At 47.2% G+C, this 19,813-nt stretch overlaps 2 protein-coding genes across 2 annotated transcripts in view; both read left to right on the forward strand.

Annotated features, from left to right (window-relative positions):
* The window catches only part of LOC132591685 (uncharacterized), a 64,928-nt gene that overhangs the window by 2,045 nt on the left and 43,070 nt on the right, over nucleotides 1-19,813 (forward strand). Inside the window, exons 2-3 of the mRNA XM_088663452.1 lie at nucleotides 3,683-4,653; nucleotides 7,754-7,758. Of these exons, the coding sequence (XP_088519578.1) occupies nucleotides 3,762-4,653; nucleotides 7,754-7,758 (897 nt within the window). The 5' untranslated portion in view covers nucleotides 3,683-3,761. The remainder of the gene's footprint in view (nucleotides 1-3,682; nucleotides 4,654-7,753; nucleotides 7,759-19,813) is intronic.
* Nucleotides 112-3,385, forward strand: LOC148687041 (uncharacterized). The gene is made up of 2 exons (XM_088662475.1): nucleotides 112-474; nucleotides 2,717-3,385. Exons 1-2 carry the CDS (start codon nucleotides 243-245, stop codon nucleotides 3,244-3,246), a joined length of 762 nt encoding a protein of 253 aa, XP_088518601.1. The 5' UTR covers nucleotides 112-242; the 3' UTR covers nucleotides 3,247-3,385.

The following is a 19,813-nucleotide window of genomic DNA, read 5'->3' on the forward strand; positions in this document are numbered from 1 at the left end:
CCCTGGGATTATGATTGGTATCTAGACCAATCTGTGGTCGTCAACAGGTTTACGTAAGACACCTATCAGCCCATCACCCATTCCCACCACCCTTCTGAGTAATACCCCTCCCACCCTCCCACTATATATAGGGGTCTGGTGACTTCTGTTTCAGTGTATTTTATAAAAGGTTCGTTGATGATTTATTTTTGGTCTTTAAGAATGTCAATAAGATTAATAGTTTTTTTGCATGGTGTCAGGAGATGCACCCCAATATTCAATTTACCACCCATTATCATAGTCAACACATTATCTTTCTGGATACAGTTGTATACCGGGATAACACTAACCAACTGGCAACTAGAACCTATAGAAAGCCTACAGATAGGCTGTCTTATCTGCACTACAAATCATTTCATCCTTTTCATCTTAAATGTAATTTACCATACAGACAATTTTTGAGAATTAAAATAAATTCTACCACTCTGAAGGATTAAAACATAAACTGCAACCAAATGCAGTGGCGTAGCGTGGGTTGTCAGCACCCGGGGCAAGGCAAGTAATTTGCGCCCCCTAACCCGTGGATTTTAGCACTCGAGTCTCTTCCACTAGATTAGTTAAAGAAACCCTTACCCCCTAAGCACATGTATTGTTTGTTATGAAAATACTGATGTAATTAAAGTAAAATGCATCTAAATACAAGTTTATTTTCAAACACTTTATTGAGTGATGAGTGATCATAAAAAAAAAATTTAGAGAAGCAAATCTATACATGCACTGGTAGTCGTTAAAGTACCACAAGACTGTGGCTTTCATGAACCATTTCATCAGCTGCATGGCAAGATGAGATGAGAGGCAGATATTTGCTATTACAAATTCAGGCTGGAAAGACTAGCAATGCAAGATGTATTGTAAGTGTTACTTTGCAGGGCACAACTTCAATTCAAGATCCACATTTTAAAAAAAGTTATCTGAGTGGTCTCTGAATTCCTGCATTGCAGGGGGTTGGACTAGATGTCTTCAGGGTCCCTTCCAACTCTATGATTCTATAGTCGTGCCATCTATGATTCTGTGTCATTGACTGAACCTGGGACTTTCTGTGTACAAAGCATGTGTTCTACCACTGAGTTGTGAACCTCCCCCCTTTTATTTTTAAAATCCTGTTGCATTAATACTGTCACAGCTGTGTAAAGCAGCCTTTGTCAACCTGGTGCCCTCCAAGAGACTTTGAATCAGCACCAACCAGCAAGAGATTTATTGTATTGAAGTATGTATTGAAGGGGGAGAGAGCTGATATTGCAGCTATAGAACAGAAGCAAGCAAAAAAGGAGGGTGAATGAAAGAACAGTGCTCAAGAATGTGAAGGGTAGGTTTATATTGTAGCAGAGCAGAAAGAAGAACTTATTCAAGCTCCAGTTCTGACATGCGAGGAAAGGGGGCAGGGGGGACAAACAAAGTCTGTCTGTCTGTCTGTCTCTCTCTCTCTCTCTCTCTCTGTGTGTGTGTGTGTGTGGCAAAGGGGGGCAGAGAAAAGAAGGATGCAATGAGGATGGGGGGGATAGAAGAAAAGGAGGACCAGTTTGAGAGGGAAACACCGTGAAGGGGGGGGGGAGCGAGGCGAAAACTGAAAATCCTAAAAGGAATTTGGGGGGAGGAGGAGTGTGGGGATTGGGGAAAGAGAGAGAGAGAAGCATGGGGAAAGGGGTGGAAAGAGAAAATAAAAGAGAAAAGTCACTATCAGGTTTGGATTGGAAAACAGCCTTGCATCCTGTGGAATACACTTCAAATGGTAGATCTTGTTAAAGGAAACCACTTTTTTATCATTCAAACAAAAGGTCAAAACACCCCAACATTTAATTGTTATTTCCTCCGTCCTGTCATCAAAAGGGGGCAGGAAAAAGGACCTTATGCATTTTATGAATGAGTAACAGATGGGACTCCAAGACTGAGGAAACCCGTTTTCACAAAGGCGATGGAGAGATAGGTGTGCATTCCAAACCCGCTGGTGTTACAATGGACTGATCAACGAAAAGCAGCCAGCAAGGAGGCTTTACTTTAACAATTAATATAAAATTGAGATTTTAACCGATTCACAAAATTCCAGTGCCAGCTCCCCTCTGCTACACAGAACTCATAAATAAAGCGAACCAAGAGCACTCGACCACCCTCCTACCCCTCTTTCCCCCCTAGGAATGAGACGAGCCCCCACCCCTTACACACCTCTCCCGCTCGTCCCCACCTCTGCCTCCCGAGCAGGAGAGGCGGGAGCAGCAGCAGCAGCAACACCATTTCAGCGGCTCCTCAAAAGCTGCCCTTTCTCGCAGCCGCGCCCACCTCTCTCTTTCCCAGCAAGCGTGTCTCTTTAACCCCATCAGGGCTGGGCTGTCCGTGCCTCTGCCACCCAACTCTTCCAGCCTCGGCAAGTCCACCATTTCGGAGCCGGCAAGTGGGAAGCCCCGATAGGGTTAAAGAGGCTGCGTGAGCCAGGCAAGGGCAGAGAGCTGCGAGCGCGAGCGCGCGCCCACCCCAGATGTTGCGCCCGGTGCGGCTGCCCCCTGGCCCCCCCACGCTACGCCACTGACCAAATGGCGTGTGAATTTGCGAACAGAGGCTATCCTCAACAAATAATAAGAACAGCACAGGCAAGGACGCACAATAGGCCTAGGCCCTAGATATACTGGTACACTCTTTGCAGAACGATCTAAACCTAAATATCGTCTCCTAACTTGATCCTTAGATTTTACCCCATTATCCAACTCAATAGCCAGAATTATTGGAAAACACTGGCACATTTTACAAGAAATCCCAGGTTGTCCAAGTATGCCTCCACACATTGGTTTCCGCAGAACCAAGAATCTGAAAGACATTTTAGTACATGTGGATATGACCAGCGAGAGCCAACCTCAGGCAAGTAAGATCAAAGGTCATTTTAAATGCGGGCGTTGTGCCATATGTAGCCTAACCATCAAACAAAAAGAATTTACCATCCCGAACACCAATAAAGTAATTCAACTAGATACATTTACGAACTGTAATTCTCGGGGCGTGGTATATGCCATCCAATGCAAATGCAGCCTATGGTACATAGGGAGCACAATAAGAACGGTAAAGACTAGAATATTAGAGCACAAAAGCCGCATTGCAAACCAAGTGGTAGAGGCACCGCTCACGTCCCATTTTATAGGAGCTAACCATAGAGTCACAGACTTCAGGTGGTTTGTTATCTACAAATATACAGTGGTGCCTCGCTTAACGAATGCCCTGTAAGACCAATTTTTTGCTAGACGAATGGATTTTGCGATCAGAGGTTGCCTCGCAAGACGACGAGGTTTTCTATGGCTGCCGCTTCGTCTTGCGAAGCGTGGCCATAGAAAAATGAACCTCCGACTGCAAAGTCCAACGTGCAGCAAAAAATTGTCAGGGCTTTTTGACGCCTGCCTTCCCCTTGGCAGCTCCCTTTCCTGTGAGAAAACACTTTTTATAGAAAGTAAACCCCACAGTTCAACCGTATTCTAATATAATGCTGCTTCATTAACGTTGATTAAGGGTTAGGAAAGGCTGATGATGCATTACAATTATTTAACATTATTTCATGTGCCTTTCCTAAAAATTTGGAACATATGGGGGACAGGAGATGTACGAGATGTTAAAATAAAAATAGGTGCTAATTGATGTGTGTAATATCCCTTTGTTCTTTTCCTAGAAAACAATTTCTCTCTCCCCCACCCCCGTCGAAAAAGGACAATGGAGAAGGCAGTCAAAATTATGGTGGGCCTTGTCCAATGGGAATAACAAAGAAATCGTTTAAATACATGGAGTGTGGAAAGAGCTTCACTGACAGTGGAAAACTTAAAATTCATCAACAGACTCACACGGGGGAGAAACCATTTCAATGTATGGAGTGTGAAAAGAGCTTCAGTCAGAGTGCACACCTTAGAATTCATCAACGGACTCACACGGGGGAGAAACCATTTAAGTGCATGGAATGTGGAAAGAGCTTCAGTCAGAGTGGAGACCTTAGAAAACATCACCGGACTCACATGGGGGAGAAACCATTTAAATGCATGGAATGTGGAAAGAGCTTCACTGATAGTGGAACACTTAAAATTCATCAACGGACTCACACAGGGGAGAAACCATTTAAATGCATGGAATGTGGAAAGTGCTTCAGTGAGAGTGGAAGCCTGAATTTACATCATCAGACTCACACAGGGGAGAAACCATTTAAGTGCATGGAATGTGGAAAGAGCTTCAGTGGGAGTGGAAACCTTAGAAAACATCAACGGACTCACACGGGAGAGAAACCATTTCAATGCATCGAGTGTGGAAAGAGCTTCAGTGAGAGTGGACACCTTAGAATTCATCAACGGACTCACACGGGAGAGAAACCATTTCAATGCATCGAGTGTGGAAAGAGCTTCAGTGAGAGTGGACACCTTAGAATTCATCAACGGAGTCACACGGGGGAGAAACCATTTAAGTGCATGGAATGTGGAAAGAGCTTCAGGAGGAGTGGACACCTGAATTTACACCACCAGACTCACACGGGGGAGAAACCATTTCAATGCAACGAGTGTGGAAAGAGCTTCAGTCAGAGTGGACACCTTAGAATTCATCAACGGACTCACACGGGGGAGAAACCATATAAATGCACAGAGTGTGGAAAGAGCTTCAGTCAGAGTGGAACACTTCGATTTCATCAACGTACTCACACGGGGGAGAAACCATATAATTCCAAGGAAGCGGACAGAGGTTCAGTTGAAGTGGAAGTCTTACAAACCATCAAAAGACTCTGAGGGGTAAGAGCTGTAAGAGTGGAAACTCTACAAGCCATCAATTAAAGAAGAGAAATGGTTTAAATAGAAGGATTGTAGATTCTGCTTTGGTTATTATGGAACACTTTTTAGAGTGTAGAATCTGTTTCTCTACGAGTTGACAATTTCTCTCACATCAATAACAGGAAATCAATCTTAAATGCATGCATCGTATGTGAGCTGTTGTTTGTATGTAACATTGTCTACACTTGTTTTTAAAGTAATGAGGGTAACATTTCAGAAAAGTAAGCATAATATAATACTTAATGTAGTGTTAGATAGGGAGGGGAGTGTGTGCGTCTGGAGTGTTGCTTCTGAATGAGGATTGACTGAGAGTGAGATGGTTTTGGTGTTTGGTGGAGGGAGTTGGAAATGTTTGTATGTGGGAATGGAGAGTTGCACAAAGTGGAACTGAGATTGGTGGTGTTGCTTTGGAAGCAGAGTTAGATTAGCATAACTCCCACTGTTATAATTGCAATAATGGAACCATGAAGACACAGAAAGATTGAAAGCACCTACTTATATGCCCAAGGTAACCTTGAAACCCTCATCTGTTGTTTTGATATACTGTATAGATATATTGTGCATAGGTACGTTTTGTGGCAGGAGAAATAAAAGGGATATTTAGTGGCATAACAAGGAAAGGCTCTGTTCCTAGCTGCACGTCTTGCATGAGGAGGGAAGGGGGCACAGGCAAGAAGGGGCCGTACCAGAGCATCTCAAAGCAGTGGGGGGGGGGCACAGTGACACAAGTGTGTGTAGAATGCTACCCCCAAAATGACACAAGGGAGAAACAATAATGTGGAAGCAGGCAGGTCCGAAACCAAGAGTGCTAAGGGTCAACTTCTTCCAAATCCACCAGCTGCCCCAAGGCAGGAGCCACCTCTGGGCCCTGAGGGTGGAAAGCCTCCCTCCAGCTTTGCAAGTGGAGATGCTCCTAGGAAATCCTCCTGCCAGCAGACCACAATGCGTATTATTGAAGGGCTTCTGGTTTGCTTCTGATCTGAATGGCGGTGTGATCTGTGTTGTCTTAACAAAGGCAATCTTTTCGTGGCTTTTGTCCAGCCTGCTGCTGGATGTGCCTCAATCTATAAAACAGTGTTGGGGAGGCTGCCTTTCTTTTTTGGTGGGGAGAAGATAGTTGTCCCCAGGTAACTGCTCAGTGTCCCAGTAAGGCTGCTTTGGGGGGGGGGAGCACTCCTCTCTGGTTCCTCTCAGGCAGCAAATGTCTTCGCCCCCCCCAATGGCTGGCTCCACAACTGCGCTTCAAAGAGGATCTTTCAATGCAAACATTGGGAGGCGTCTCCCAACAGCAACCCTTGTCTACTGTTAACAGAAAATCTGAGGGCTCCCTTGGACAAAACAAGACCCCAACCAAGCATATCAGAGCAAAACAGCAGCCAGTAGGCTTGGCCTTTATTAAAGAAAGTACTGTCGCGACAGGGCCCCACCTGCAACAAGGTGAAGCAAGATGGAGACCCTGAACAAAGGGGGTCTTCCCTTTTTATTAGCATCCCACCACCAAGGTACACCCCTAAAGATACACCACTAATATGTCACTAATATGTCATTGATACATCACAAAAAGTAGGGGTCCAGAGGTAGAAATTTGAGTACCTGGCCAGCTGCTCCTGGCCTCTTCTTGCCCCCTCCCTGTTACATTCCACAGGACAAAGAGAAGTTTCACAGTCATTATGAAGGTGATAGCTGTTCTTTGATTAGATCCTGAGTCAATCCAATGTCTCTCAAAGCAAAGAAATGTTGGAATTATGAAAATCCACCACAGTAGTGATTTTATATGAATTTCCATACCTTTCTACTGAATAAAAGGAGACTAAAAGGTGCTGTGAGTTAAACCACAGAGCCTAGGGCTTGCTGATCAGAAGGTCAGCAGTTCGAATCCCTGCGACGGGGTGAGCTCCCGTTGCTCAGTCCCAGCTCCTGACAACCTAGCAGTTCGAAAGCACCTCAAAGTGCAAGTAGATAAATAGGTACTGCTACTGCGGGAAGGTAAACAGCGTTTCCATGTGCTGCTCTGATTCGCCAGAATCGGCTTAATCATGCTGGCCACATGACCTGGAAACTGTACACCGGCTCCCTTAGCCAATAACGTGAAATGAGCACCGCAACCCCAGAGTCTGTCACGACTGGACCTAATGGTCAGGGGTCCCTTTTGTTAGGATTCCGTTCCACCTCAAGAGGAACAGGCATGTAAAGTGTTGCTGTGTGTCACATGATTGTACACTTCCGTTTTGCGCTTATTGTATTTGCTATGCAGTACGCACTTGCTATGCTTATGCTGATGAAGAAAGACACGTTTGGTCTTGCTGAATAAATGCTTGTAAATATGCAAGAGAACGTTTCTGTGTCTCCTCTTGTTGCTGCTGCTGCCAACCACGCTAAACGCTGGAGTGGACTCTGCAGATAACGTGTCCAAGTTCACAGAGAAATTGGACCGATTCCAGTTGGCTACACCGGAGGGAGAAGACACCTGGCAGATGCTAACCGGGGGGCTTGGAGGCCAGGTCTTCAGTGTGTATGCCAACACCTTTACCTTTAAAACTCAACTGGTTATAAAATAGCAACCTTAGATACAATGTAGCAAGCATCGACAGCTGTAGTACCCAAGTGGCCATTGCTAGGGGGTGCTGTTTTGCAACTGCTTCTGATACCCTGCTTCTGATTGGTTGGGAAACCAGGTAACTGTCAGAAATAACTGACAGCTTGCTGATTGGAGATTGCCAGCCCATGGAGAGGATGAGGTCCTGCAGGAAAAAATCCTTCCTGTTATAAATTAAAAAGATCATTGCATTTCAAACTTGCCTTTGAACCAGCTGTCCTCCAAGCAGCTCCCATGTGAAATAAGCGGATATATCTATTTCTATATCTATAATGGCAAGGGATAAAACCTCAACAGGGTGCTAATTAGCTGTGCAAAATTGGAAGTTGCAAGCTCTGAGATCAGGTCTTTGCAGAGCCTGCTTGTCCTGTTTTTCACCATGAATGGCTGCTGTTTCGTAAGGGGATCCTGCAATGTGTGATCCTTGACAAACTGCTTTGGGCAGCATTAAGGATGGGTCTCTGTGGGTCGCCCAGTCAGCCTTATAATCAAAATAAATGCCTAGGCATTTAAACTACTTATCTAGCTGAATGGTGTCTCCACTTATCACCCACTTATATGCTCTCCATGTTGTTGTTTAGTCGTGTCCGACTCTTCGTGAGCCCATGGGCCATAGCACTCTCCATATAAGACCATAATTTCTAACTTCTCCAAATTTAGTACAAGTTTGCTACCTTCACAGTAAGGTGGTCGCTCTCAATCCAGTCCCCCCCCCCCCCGAAGGTTTCAACTTGGTTTCTTAGTGCAGAGGAGCCTCTGATTTAACTTACTTCCTCTTCCAGAAATGTATGTGAACTCCCCTGGCTGGGTTGCCTGGCAATGAGCCATTCCAGATCAGTCTGCCAAAACTCATGTACAGTTTGGCAAGACCGACTCCAGAGTCATTTATATAGGAGTCTTTAGAATATAATGGGTCAGAGAAACGTTTAGGCAAGGGGTACACAGTGTCAAATCCTAGCTCCCTCAGAAATTCAAGATTGCCCTTGCCCACGCTTGCATTAAAATCACCTGCCGTTAACAAGCCAATGGTGTGGAATTCCAGTTCTAATTCCTCAAGAAATAAAGTGAGTTGGTTCGAGTAGCCCAATAGGGCAAGGAGGAATAAATACATTAAGTATGATTAGGACTAAATCTTAAAAACCCAATAGAAATGCCTGGGCAATGTCATCCCATGTCTGGAGGGGACTCACTTTAAATTTAGTCTCCCTTGCACAAATAAAGGTTAATCCCACTTTCTAACGGGCCCATGATGTTCTATTTGTGGGCTAAAAGGGAATATGATTTTTATCCCTCCAAACAGATTTCCTAATGAACCCACCTTTCTTCTAATAATATGATATCAAAAGACTCGATAACACCTTTTATTATTATTATTACTAGCTGGACCTTGCACGCGTTGCTGTGCCTCAGATTGTTAAATGGAGGGTCAGAGTCCCCCTTCAGACTCCCCTGACCGTCAGAGTCCCCCTGTTTTTTGTGTGTGTTATGTTTAGATAGGGGTATCCCTGTGTCTCCCCCCCCACTTTGTATTGACCCATTAGATAGCCCTGTCTCCTATTCTGGTCCCACCCCCACCCCAGGCAGGGAAGGGTTGACCTATCCATGTCTCGTATTAGGTCCCCCCACTATATCTGGGGACGGCCTTACCTATCCCTGTCCCCTATTTGGTCCCCCACAACCCAGGCAGGGAAGGGGTTACGTATCCCTGTCCCCTATTGCGGTCCCCCCCACCCCACCCATGCAAGGACTTACCTATCCCTGCCCCCTATTTCCACCACCCCCACCTCAATCAGGGAAGGACTTACCTATCCATGCCCCCTATTTTGACCCCCACCCCACCCCAACCAGGGAAGGCTTTACTTATCCCTGACCCCTATTTGGGCTCCCCACCGATTGAGGGTAATATGGAGGGGGTGGGGGTTTGGTGGGTGGTGTTGTAGAGCGAGGGTAATATGGAGGTGGTGTGGGGTGTCGAGGTGGGATTTCTGTGTGTGTTGGGGTGTGGGGGTGGATTGGGGAAGGTGGAATGGTAGGAAGTTCTAGAGGGTGGGTGGTGTTTTAGATTGAGGGTAACATGGAGGCGATCTGGGTTTATGAGGTGGGAGTTCTGTGGCGGGCGTAGTGGGGTAAGGTGGAATGTTAGGAAGTAATTGAGGGTGGGTGTTGTTATAGACGCATTGTAATATTGAGGTGGTCAGGCGTCCCGAGGTGTGAGTTACGTGTGTGTGGTGGATTTGAGGGGTAATGGGGAAGGTGGAATTTTAATAAATTTTTGAGGGTGGGCGGTGTTGTAGATGGAGGGGAAGATGGAGGCGGTCAGGTTTTATGAGGTACAAGTTATGTGTGGGGCGGGTGTCGGGTGGGGTAGTGGGGTAAGGTGGCATGGTAAGAAGTTATTGAAGGTGGGTTGTGTTGTAGATTGTTGTTGTAGAGTGAGGTAATAATCTTACCAACTCTGCTTCCAAAGCACCACCACCAGTCTCTCACTAGTCTGTTGAAATACAGTAAAGCGTGAACTCTGACTGAAGCTTGTTCCACACTCCTGTGAGTCTCCTTGTAGATTTTGTGTAGTTCTTCTGGAATTGGTACCAGCTCATGAGAAGTTGTCCACATGAGCTGGAAAGCTCTCTGGCTCTGAAAGTGAGATGAGCACCACATGTCATAGTCGAACTCGGCTGGACTTAACTGTCCAGGGGTCCTTTACCTTCTACCTGTACAGTATATAAACCCTGAATGTCAGGCAACAGCTGACCTGAGCCATGTAGGGGGTGGGGGAAGTGGACCCCCCTTTTCAGGGATCCCTCTGTTGAAGAACTTGGAGGAGTAGCAGATTCCTCGCCAGGAGGGAGAAGCCACGGCAGCCCTCCTCACATTCCTGCCAGCGCCCATAATGGAGAGGGCTCCCAAAAAGGCCACGTCTCTCTCTCATTCGGTGTCAATGTCCTGCTGGGCTTCCCTTCCCCCATGTTGCTTCCATTCCTCCCTCACCCCCCCCCCATGAACATTCTCCTCCATCCGCCCTTGAGTGGGGCCTCCCAAGACGAGCAGGGAGGGGGGAGAGGGGGCATCTCTATCCAGGCCTTTCTCAAGTCCTTTAAACCTTCCATGGACTCCCTCTCCCCCACCGAAAGATGCGAAAGGCGCACTCGCCGGAAGCCCGGAGCGCCCCACGGATTCCTGCCGGGGGATCTGACGCGAGGGGGGCCAGACCTGCCTGTGTTCGCCTGGGAAATGGAAGCAGAACTGGCGCCGCTACCTGACCTGCATTGCAGGATCCTGGTGCGAGTCAGGAGGGGGTCTCACCCTCACAGCGGGAAGCCGAATGAGGGGTACAATGAGGGGTACATCTGCCACTGAGCTGCGCCCCTCCCCCCTTATGAGCAAAGCCCAAGTTCAAACATCAGCCCCTATTTTTAAAAGGCACCCGTAATGATGACACTGGACTACCCAGGGCCGGCTCTAGGGCAAGGCTCGGTGGCGCAATGCACCGGGGTGCCAGGGGCCCCGGGCCGCTACGCTCGCGGCAGTTGCACGGCGCCCACCCGCCAGCCGCAGCCTCACGGCGCCTAGCACAGTGTACAGGCGCGCTGTGCCTAGTAGAGTGCATAGGCGCGCTGTGCGCCTGCGCCTGGTAGAGCGCACAGGCGCGCTGTGCGCCTGCGCCAGCCAGCCAGCAGCCCTGGCGCCCGCCCGCCAGCTGCAGCCTTGTGGCGCCCCTGTGCGCATGCGCCTGGCACAGTGCATAGGCGCGCTGTGCCCCTGCACCTGCCAGCCATCAGCCCGGCGCCCGCTCGCCAGCTGCAGCCTTGTGGCGCCCCTCTGCGTGTGCGCCCGGCACAGTGCATAGGCGTGCTGTGCACCTGCGCCAGCCAGCCAGCAGCCCGGCGCCCGCCAGACAGCCACAGTACGTGTGTACCCGGCAGAGTCCACAGGCGCGCTGTGCCCATGTGCCCGCCTGCCAGACAGCAGTCCGGCGGTCTCTGATGTTCTGTGCACTGTGATCCTGCAGATAAAATTAACCCAACCGCCTAATGACCCCACCCTCCCCTCTTCCCCTGAGAACTCTTAATGAATCAAAATTAATTCCTCAGATTATTTGCCCAAGGAAGAGGAGAGGGTGAAGGAAGGCACCCAGAGGACCAGAAATGCAGGCGACTCCAAAGCTAAGCTGGAATCAGATAAGTTTTCTCTTAATAGTGCATTTAGTGATTCTGTTCTGCTGTTTTGTGTGTTGAATCCCTGAGCAAAAACTAAAACCTCCCAACCTGCCATTTTGGGGTAGGCTGGGAAAACTGGTGGCCTTCCAGTTGTTGCTGACTACACATCCCATCAGCCAGCGTAGCAGCTGCAGTCCATCAACAGATGGCAATGCCTATTAGGGTGGGTCATAAAAAACTTTTTTTGGAAAATGTTTCCTCCCTTGATCTTATATCAGGCGTATGGTATAAACATAGTCTAATTTCAAATTTGGGACAAATCGGTTAATATTTAGACCCTGCTCCTACAGATTGAAATTTTGCCTCACTACGAGTGATGAAAACATAGGGATTTGACTCATTTATTCTCAGTATGTTAAATTGTGAACTAATAAACTTAAATTTTAGGTTTTATCTAGAGCAATAATAGTTGCATACTATTATTTTCTGCAATATTATTTATTTAAGATAAAACATGTTGATAATTTACATGAAAAACCAATGTTTTTGAACAAATTATATGGAACAATTAAGCAAACGGTGTACTAAACAAGTAAACATAAACAATAAACAATAAAACACCACTCATATTATGTGTTGCATCAAAACATCACATTATACTTAATACTTAAGTATAAATTGTACTAAATGCTTACATTTTGTGTAATTAATAAAATTTTGCCTTATGCAATATTATACATTGTACATTTACACCATATTATATCATGCTAAAAATATGCTTTTATGCCTTACACTAAACGTCTATTTTGGTGCAAAGTCCTTATTTGTCTCTTGTTTTGGGAATTTAGAGCGATTGTTCATTGTTGTTTTGATGGTAGCATCACGTGTTTTCTCTCCAATAACTATCCTAGATGCTCTAGTAACCTCCTTCACTGCACGTTCAACCATTTGCAAATGGCACTTGAATTTTGGAATTGTTAATGAAGTGGTCACAATATTTAACAGTTCATTGTTTGTCATGTTCCTGATGGTTGGTGGCTCATATGTGTCAGTTTCCGACCATTTTATCATTTGTTCCATACAGCCGGCAGATACGACAGGCACTAGTGAGCCACCTGCTATGGCTGCATGGGCCAATTCTGAGCAGCTGTAAGTCACTGCTGAATTCTACAGAGATGAGTGCAGATGTAACTTGCCACAAATACTTTTTGTCAGTAGATAGATTTTTCCAAACTACTTATGGCATTTCTGGGATTGAAACTGATTGTGCAAAGCATTTATATTCAACAACTGGCAAATCGGTGACACTGGGCAGTAATTTCCCAATATGCCATGAAAAGGTGTTAGCCCCAGATGTGGGTCCATCTAGTTCAATGAAGAGATGTTGTAGAGGCAGTTCATTGGCAGGAAGGAGGCAAATATTCCATTGCAATGGCCGGCCAATGTCTATTTCAATAAGATGCTTAATTCCTCCCAGGGCACCTATGTTTGTGTTTGTCCCATCACAAGCAACTGCTGCAAGTTGACTCATACTAGGTCTTTTTCTCTGAGAAATGAGTTAAGAGAATTTGCAATAGATTTCACCTTGCTATCAACCGGTGTAACATGACCACCAATGTAATTTCCATCAGGCAATGAAACAATTGAAATATGCTCCTCTGTTAAATTTTATTAATTACACAAAATGTAAGCATTTAGTACAATTTATACTTAAGTAATTAAGTATAATGTGATGTTTTGATGCAACACATAATATGAGTGGTGTTTTATTGTTTATTGTTTATGTTTACTTGTTTAGTACACCGTTTGCTTAATTGTTCCATATAATTTGTTCAAAAACATTGGTTTTTTCATGTAAATTATCAACATGTTTCATCTTAAATAAATAAATATTGCATAAAATAATAGTATGCAACTATTATTGCTCTACATAAAATCTAAAATTTATGTTTATTAGTTCACAATTTAACATACTGAGAGTAAATGAGTCAAATTCCTATGTTTTCATCACTCGTAGTGAGGCAAAATTTCAATCTGTAGGAGCAGGGTCTAAATATTAACCGATTTGTCCCAAATTTGAAATTAGTCTATGTTTATACCATACGCCTGATATAAGATCAAGGGAGGAAACATTTTCCAAAAAAAGTTTTTTATGACCCACCCTGATGCCTATATTTTGGAACTCCCTGCCTCTTGACAGCAGGTGGTCACCTTCCCTGTACTCTCTTCGCTGGTCACCCAAAACATTTTATCCTGTCCAGATGTTTAGAGAGCTGGTGCAAGTTTTGCTCTGCTTTGAGCCGGTTGCTATTTTAGCTGCTTGAGGTCTTACATTATTCTTGTTAATTCTTCTTGGAAACAATGCCTTATGAGGAACGGCTTAGGGAGATGGGTATGTTTAGCCTGGAGAAGAGAAGGTTAAGGGGTGATATGATAGCCATGTTCAAATATATAAAAGGATGTCATATAGAGGAGTGTGAAAGGTTGTTTTCTGCTGCTCCAGAGAATCGGACACGGAGCAATGGATTCAAACTACAAGAAAGAAGATTCCACCTAAACATTAGGAAGAACTTCCTGACAGTAAGAGCTGTTCGGCAGTGGAATTTACTGCCAAGAAGTGTGGTGGAGTCTCCTTCTTTGGAGGTATTTAAGCGGAGGCTTGACAGGCATATGTCAAGAATGCTTTGATGGTGTTTCCTGCTTGGCAGGGGGTTGCGACTGGGCTCTGACTCCCAGCATTGCCCCCGATCCTGGAGGGTGCTGGCTGCAGGGGCTGATGGGAGCTGGAGCCCAGCGACACCTGCAAGGGTGGCCCTGGGTGCTCACCATCCCTCGCTCAGGTGGGCCTCCTACGTTTCTGACCCAGCAAGGCAGCAGCCTACAGCAATGTTGCAGGTGTTTTGGGGGGACGGAGAGCCTTGGCTGTTGTGCTATGCAAAGAAATGGGCTTGGTTTGAACTTAAGAAGAGCTTGCTGGACCAGGCCAGCGTCCTTCTCTCACAGAGGCCAACCAGATGTTAGTGAGATGCCCACAAACAGGATCCAAACACAAGAGCCCTCTCCCTTCCTGCAGTTTTCCGCAACTGGTCTTCGGAAGCATTGCCCCTTCCGACTGTGGAGGCAGAGCAGACCCAAGGTTACCAGTAGCCACTGAGAAGCCTTACCCTCCACAAATCTGCCCACTGCTCTTCTAAAGCTGTCCGAGTTGGTGGCCGCTTCTGCCTCCAGTAGGAAGGAATTCCACAGTTTACCTATGTCTTGGCGCCTCCCTTGGGAAGCAGCAGTTGTGTGTCCTTCCCGGGGCCCGAGTGGCATTCAAAGGTTCAGCAATTTGTTGCTTTCTCAGTAAACAGTTTATTGCCTTTGTAATTACTGTGATTAAGCGCCTACCCGGCGGTGGCAGGCTGCTTTTTCTGGTGTGGCAAGCGAGTTCCCTGCCACAACGAAGGGTGGGTTGCTTTCTGCCCCCCCCCCCATTCCACTGCCTCCTACTTTTTCCCAGATCCTGGCATGCCCTCCTGGTGGTTGTGTTATTGTGGGTGAGGAGTTGTTTAAGATTGGGTGGCTGTCTGTAGGCAATGAAAGGTCTTCCTCCCAGAGCTTGAAAAAGAGAGCTGTCATTGTCTAGGAGAGGTTTTTACTGTTTTAACTTGGGAGCTGTATGTGATTACTAGTGTTCTGTTATTTTCTTTTTTGGGTACCAAGTTCTCGCTGGGTATCAGTCTGGCTCTGTTGATCTGTTGTTTAACTTCATCAGGTGGATATTTTAGTTCTAAAAAGGTTTGCTGTAGATCTCTTGGGTGACAGTCTCTGTCTGTAGAGTTGGAACAGATGCGGTTGTAACGTAGGGCCTGGCTATATACAATGGATTGTTTGGTATGTTTGGGATGGTAGCTAGAAGCATGTAGATATGTTTGTCGGTCAGTTGGTTTTCGGTATAAGGTGGTTGGTGTCTATACACCCATCCTGTATTTTTACAGTAGTGTCCCAAAAACGTATTTCTTGCATAGATTGGTTCATTTGTTAGGTTGATTGTGGGGTGAAAGTCATTGAATGTCTGGTGGAAGGTTTCCAGGGTCTGTTGACCATGTGTCCAGATAATAAAAATATTGTCAATGTATCGCAGGTACAAGAGAGGTTTGAGTGGGTGGGAGTTTAGGAAACGTTCTAAATCTGCCATGAAGATGTTGGCATACTGTGGGACCATGTGGGTGCCCATGGCTATGCCGCTGATCTGGAGGAACAGGTCCTCACCAAATTTGAAGTGGTTGTGGGTAAGGACAAAATGGCAGAGTTTGGTAGCAAAGTCCTCTGTGATTTTATCTGAAATGGTGTTCCTTATGGCTTGTAAACCATGTGTAAATCGCAGGCTTGTATGTGTGGAGTGTGTTTTACTTTGAGGGGTGGTTTGGGGACCTCGGCACACAATAAATGGGCAACAAAAATAGTTTGTTTATGTTTCCTGTTTTCTTTCCCCAAGCAGAGATAATATGTAAGTGTGGTGTCAGCTCTCTAAAAAGGTCAACAACTTTGGGAAAGGGGGGAGGGGCGCCGGAGGGATCTTCGCACCACGGCGCCGGATATGCTTAAGACGGCCCTGGGACTACCCTTTAGGGTTGTCGTAAATTACTGTTCCAACCCCGGTTTTTTTGCCCGTGACGGCGGCAAGGCACTGGAGCTAACTTTGGCAAGGCGAGGGGCCGCCCTTGTGGCAAGTGCTTGTCGGTGGCTGGGCAGCGAAGAGCCCCGGAGGGCAGCTTTGGTGCTTATTTGCTCCGAGGATCGAGGCAGGCGCAGCCATGGGCAGGGTCTCCGGGGAGCCGGCGGCAGCTTTATAAGCCGGCGCCCTTCGTGGGGATGGCCTTGTCTGGCGCCACCATGCCTCCTGTCACCACCTTCCGCAAGTTGGGCCCCGAGCTCTAAATTTTGGGAAAGGGAGGGGGCACAGGAGGGATCTTTGCACCAAGGCGCTGGATGAGCTTAAGACGGCCCTGCATGGACTCCCTCTCTTTCCCTCCCCCACCGAAAGATGCGAAAGGCGCACTCGCCGGAAGCCCGGAGCGCCCCACGGATTCCTGCCGAGGGATCCGTCGCGAGGGGAGCCAGACCTGCCTGTGTTCGCCTGGGCTGGGCTGTTAGAACTGGCGCCGCTACCTGACCTGCATTGCAGGATCTTGGTGCGAGTCAGGAGGGGGTCTCACCTTCATAGCGGGAGCCGAATGAGGGGTACATCTGCCACTGAGCAGTGCCCCTCCCCCCTCATGAGCAAAGCCCAAGTTCAAACACCAGCCCCTATTTTTAAAAGGCACCCGTAATGACGACACTGGGCTACCTTTTAGGGTTGTCGTAAATTACTGTTCTAAGCCCCACAAATCCGGTCTACTTTGCAGGGCTGTTGTAACGGGGACACCCCACGCCACGGCCCTGCCTCCCCCACGTTGTGTAAGGGGTGTGAAAATGAACGGACTCCCCCCTCTCCCGGCAAGGGATTAAAAGAGGGAATGTAAACTGTGCCACCTTCGTGCCCCGGAGGTTGGGGGGGGGGGCGTCTCTTTCCCTGCCGGCTCCGGGGATCGAACCTAGGACCTTCTCAGCAAAAAAAAAACAAACAGCATAACGGAGCTTGTTTTGAATGAGAATTTGTGCGTTCTGGGAGGGAGGGGTCATTCATTCCTCCTCATGGGTCAGTGAGCTCGGCTTCCTAGAGAGGCAGGAAGGATGGGAAGGGGGAGGGGGGAATAAAGGTTGGAGGGGGAGGGGCGCCATCCACATTCCCGAAAGAGGAGCAGGTCTGCAGAGGAGGAGGGGAAAAAGGTGCAAAATATATCTATATATTGGGGGGGGCGGGTGAGAGAAGGATGTGCTTTTCTCCCCCTTAATCTACAAACAGGGAAGCTGGGAAGGGAGGACAGGATTTGGGGCGAGGTGGGGGGGATGAAAGGAAAGTAGGGGAGTGCCCCCCTCCCCCTTCCTTCTGTTGAAGGACTGAGACTTGAACCGAGGCCCCAGTTCCGCGCCTCTCTCTGCGAGTTCAGGGTTTTCCCTGGCAAGAATCCCTGGGGCGCTTTTGACTCCACGCTCCTTTGTGTGGAGAATCAAAGAGGGAGTCCATGGAAGGGTTAAAGGAGGCGAGAGAGGCCTGAATAGAGACCCCCCCCCATCTCCCTCCTCTCCTCCCTCCCTCCCCTTCTGTCGAGGCTCCTCCGGATGGAGTGGTGGGAGCACTTGGGAGCAATTCGGCAAGAAGGGTGAGCCGGCCATGGGGCCTCTGGGCAAAGGGGACCCCCAGGGAAGGAGGGCAGACGAACTTAGGGGGCTGGGGAGGAAGGGAAGCATCCCTGGGAGAGGAATCGAAGACATCTTGGAGAAAGTGAGAGAGACTTGGGGGCTGCCTGCCTTGACTTCTCCCTCCTGCCCAGGAATCTGCCATGACTTCAAGGCAACCAGGGAGAGATCCCTGAACAGGAGGCCTGATCCACCCACCCTCTCCTCCCTTGAAGCTCAGTCCTTGCCCTGCCATAAGTCCCAGATCAGCAGCTGGAAGGGAGCGCTGGGGGCTGTTATAACGAGTCCAACCATTGGGGGAAAGGGAAAAGGGAGGAAGCCCACTGTAATATTTCCACCCTTTGAGGCTTCTGTCTCATCAACTAGTCTCTCCCATATGCCTGTGTTTCTGTGGAGAAAGATCAAAAGGGTCCCTACCCAGAGATAACTGTGCCCAACTCCTTCTCTCCATTCCACCAGGTTTCCATTATTGCCACTATTTCAGATCTCTTAAATCTTTGGGATTTAAGGGATTGGGAAGATTGTTATGGAAATGGGTGGGGTTCCTCCCCCCCAGCCTGTGTAATTATTATTGCAATTGTTATTTTTTATTTATTCATTGAATCTGTTAGCTGCTTTCTCCTGCCCAGGGCAGCCCAAAGTGAGTTACAACCTGTTGTTGTTGTTGTTGTTGTTGTTATGTTCCACGGTGACCTTGTCGTCTTTGTTATGTTTTCTGTATTTTGGGGGGGGGAAGAGAAGGGTGTTCTCAGGGCCTACTCCACTGTGAGGGAGACTGAGGCAGCCCCCTCAGGCAGCAGATGCAGAGAGGGGCAAGGAGGGGACTGAGCTGAGTGCCATTTGGCCTGCCCTGATTTAACCCTCTATCCTCTCATCCAGTGGAAGGTGCTGTCCCATTGCCAGTGTCCTAGACACAATATAGCAGCCTTGGGAAGTCAGAGGTTCAGAATGATTTGGGAATGTGTGCAGTTGGTTGGACTGCACCACCAGGAAGATGTTGGAGATCATGGAGGAAGGAGGAATCAAAATACAGATATTCAGCATTTTCAGAAGAGGGGGAAGAAGGAGAAAGTGTGTCCAACTACTGTATATTCCTGTGTATAAGACTACTTTTTAACCCAGGAAAATCTTCTCAAAAGTCGGGGGTCGTCTTATACGCCCAGTCGTCTTATACGGATAAGACTCCCATCATCCCTGGCCATGGGCCATCCTTGCTTTGGCAGGTGGTACTTTGTGTCCAACCACATCTGGAGGGTCAGAGATGCCTCACCTCATCATAGAAGGTTCCTCTAGGGCAGCATTTCTCAACCTTGGATCCTCAGATGTTCTTGGACTGCAACTTCCATAAACACTGACCCCTGGCCTGATGGCTAGGAATGATGGGAATTGTAGTCCCACAACATTTGGGGACCCAAGGTCGAGAAAGGCTGCTCTAGGGCTCAGTGTTGGTGAAACTGGATCTTAAGGGTTCTTGAGAAATTTCCCTGGGATTATGATTGGTATCTAGACCAATCTGTGGTCGTCAACAGGTTTACGTAAGACACCTATCAGCCCATCACCCATTCCCACCACCCTTCTGAGTAATACCCCTCCCACCCTCCCACTATATATAGGGGTCTGGTGACTTCTGTTTCAGTGTATTTTATAAAAGGTTCGTTGATGATTTATTTTTGGTCTTTAAGAATGTCAATAAGATTAATAGTTTTTTTGCATGGTGTCAGGAGATGCACCCCAATATTCAATTTACCACCCATTATCATAGTCAACACATTATCTTTCTGGATACAGTTGTATACCGGGATAACACTAACCAACTGGCAACTAGAACCTATAGAAAGCCTACAGATAGGCTGTCTTATCTGCACTACAAATCATTTCATCCTTTTCATCTTAAATGTAATTTACCATACAGACAATTTTTGAGAATTAAAATAAATTCTACCACTCTGAAGGATTAA

Source organism: Zootoca vivipara, chromosome 2 (assembly GCF_965207765.1).
Source record: "Zootoca vivipara chromosome 2, rZooViv2.hap1.1, whole genome shotgun sequence".
Taxonomy (NCBI): domain Eukaryota; kingdom Metazoa; phylum Chordata; class Lepidosauria; order Squamata; family Lacertidae; genus Zootoca; species Zootoca vivipara.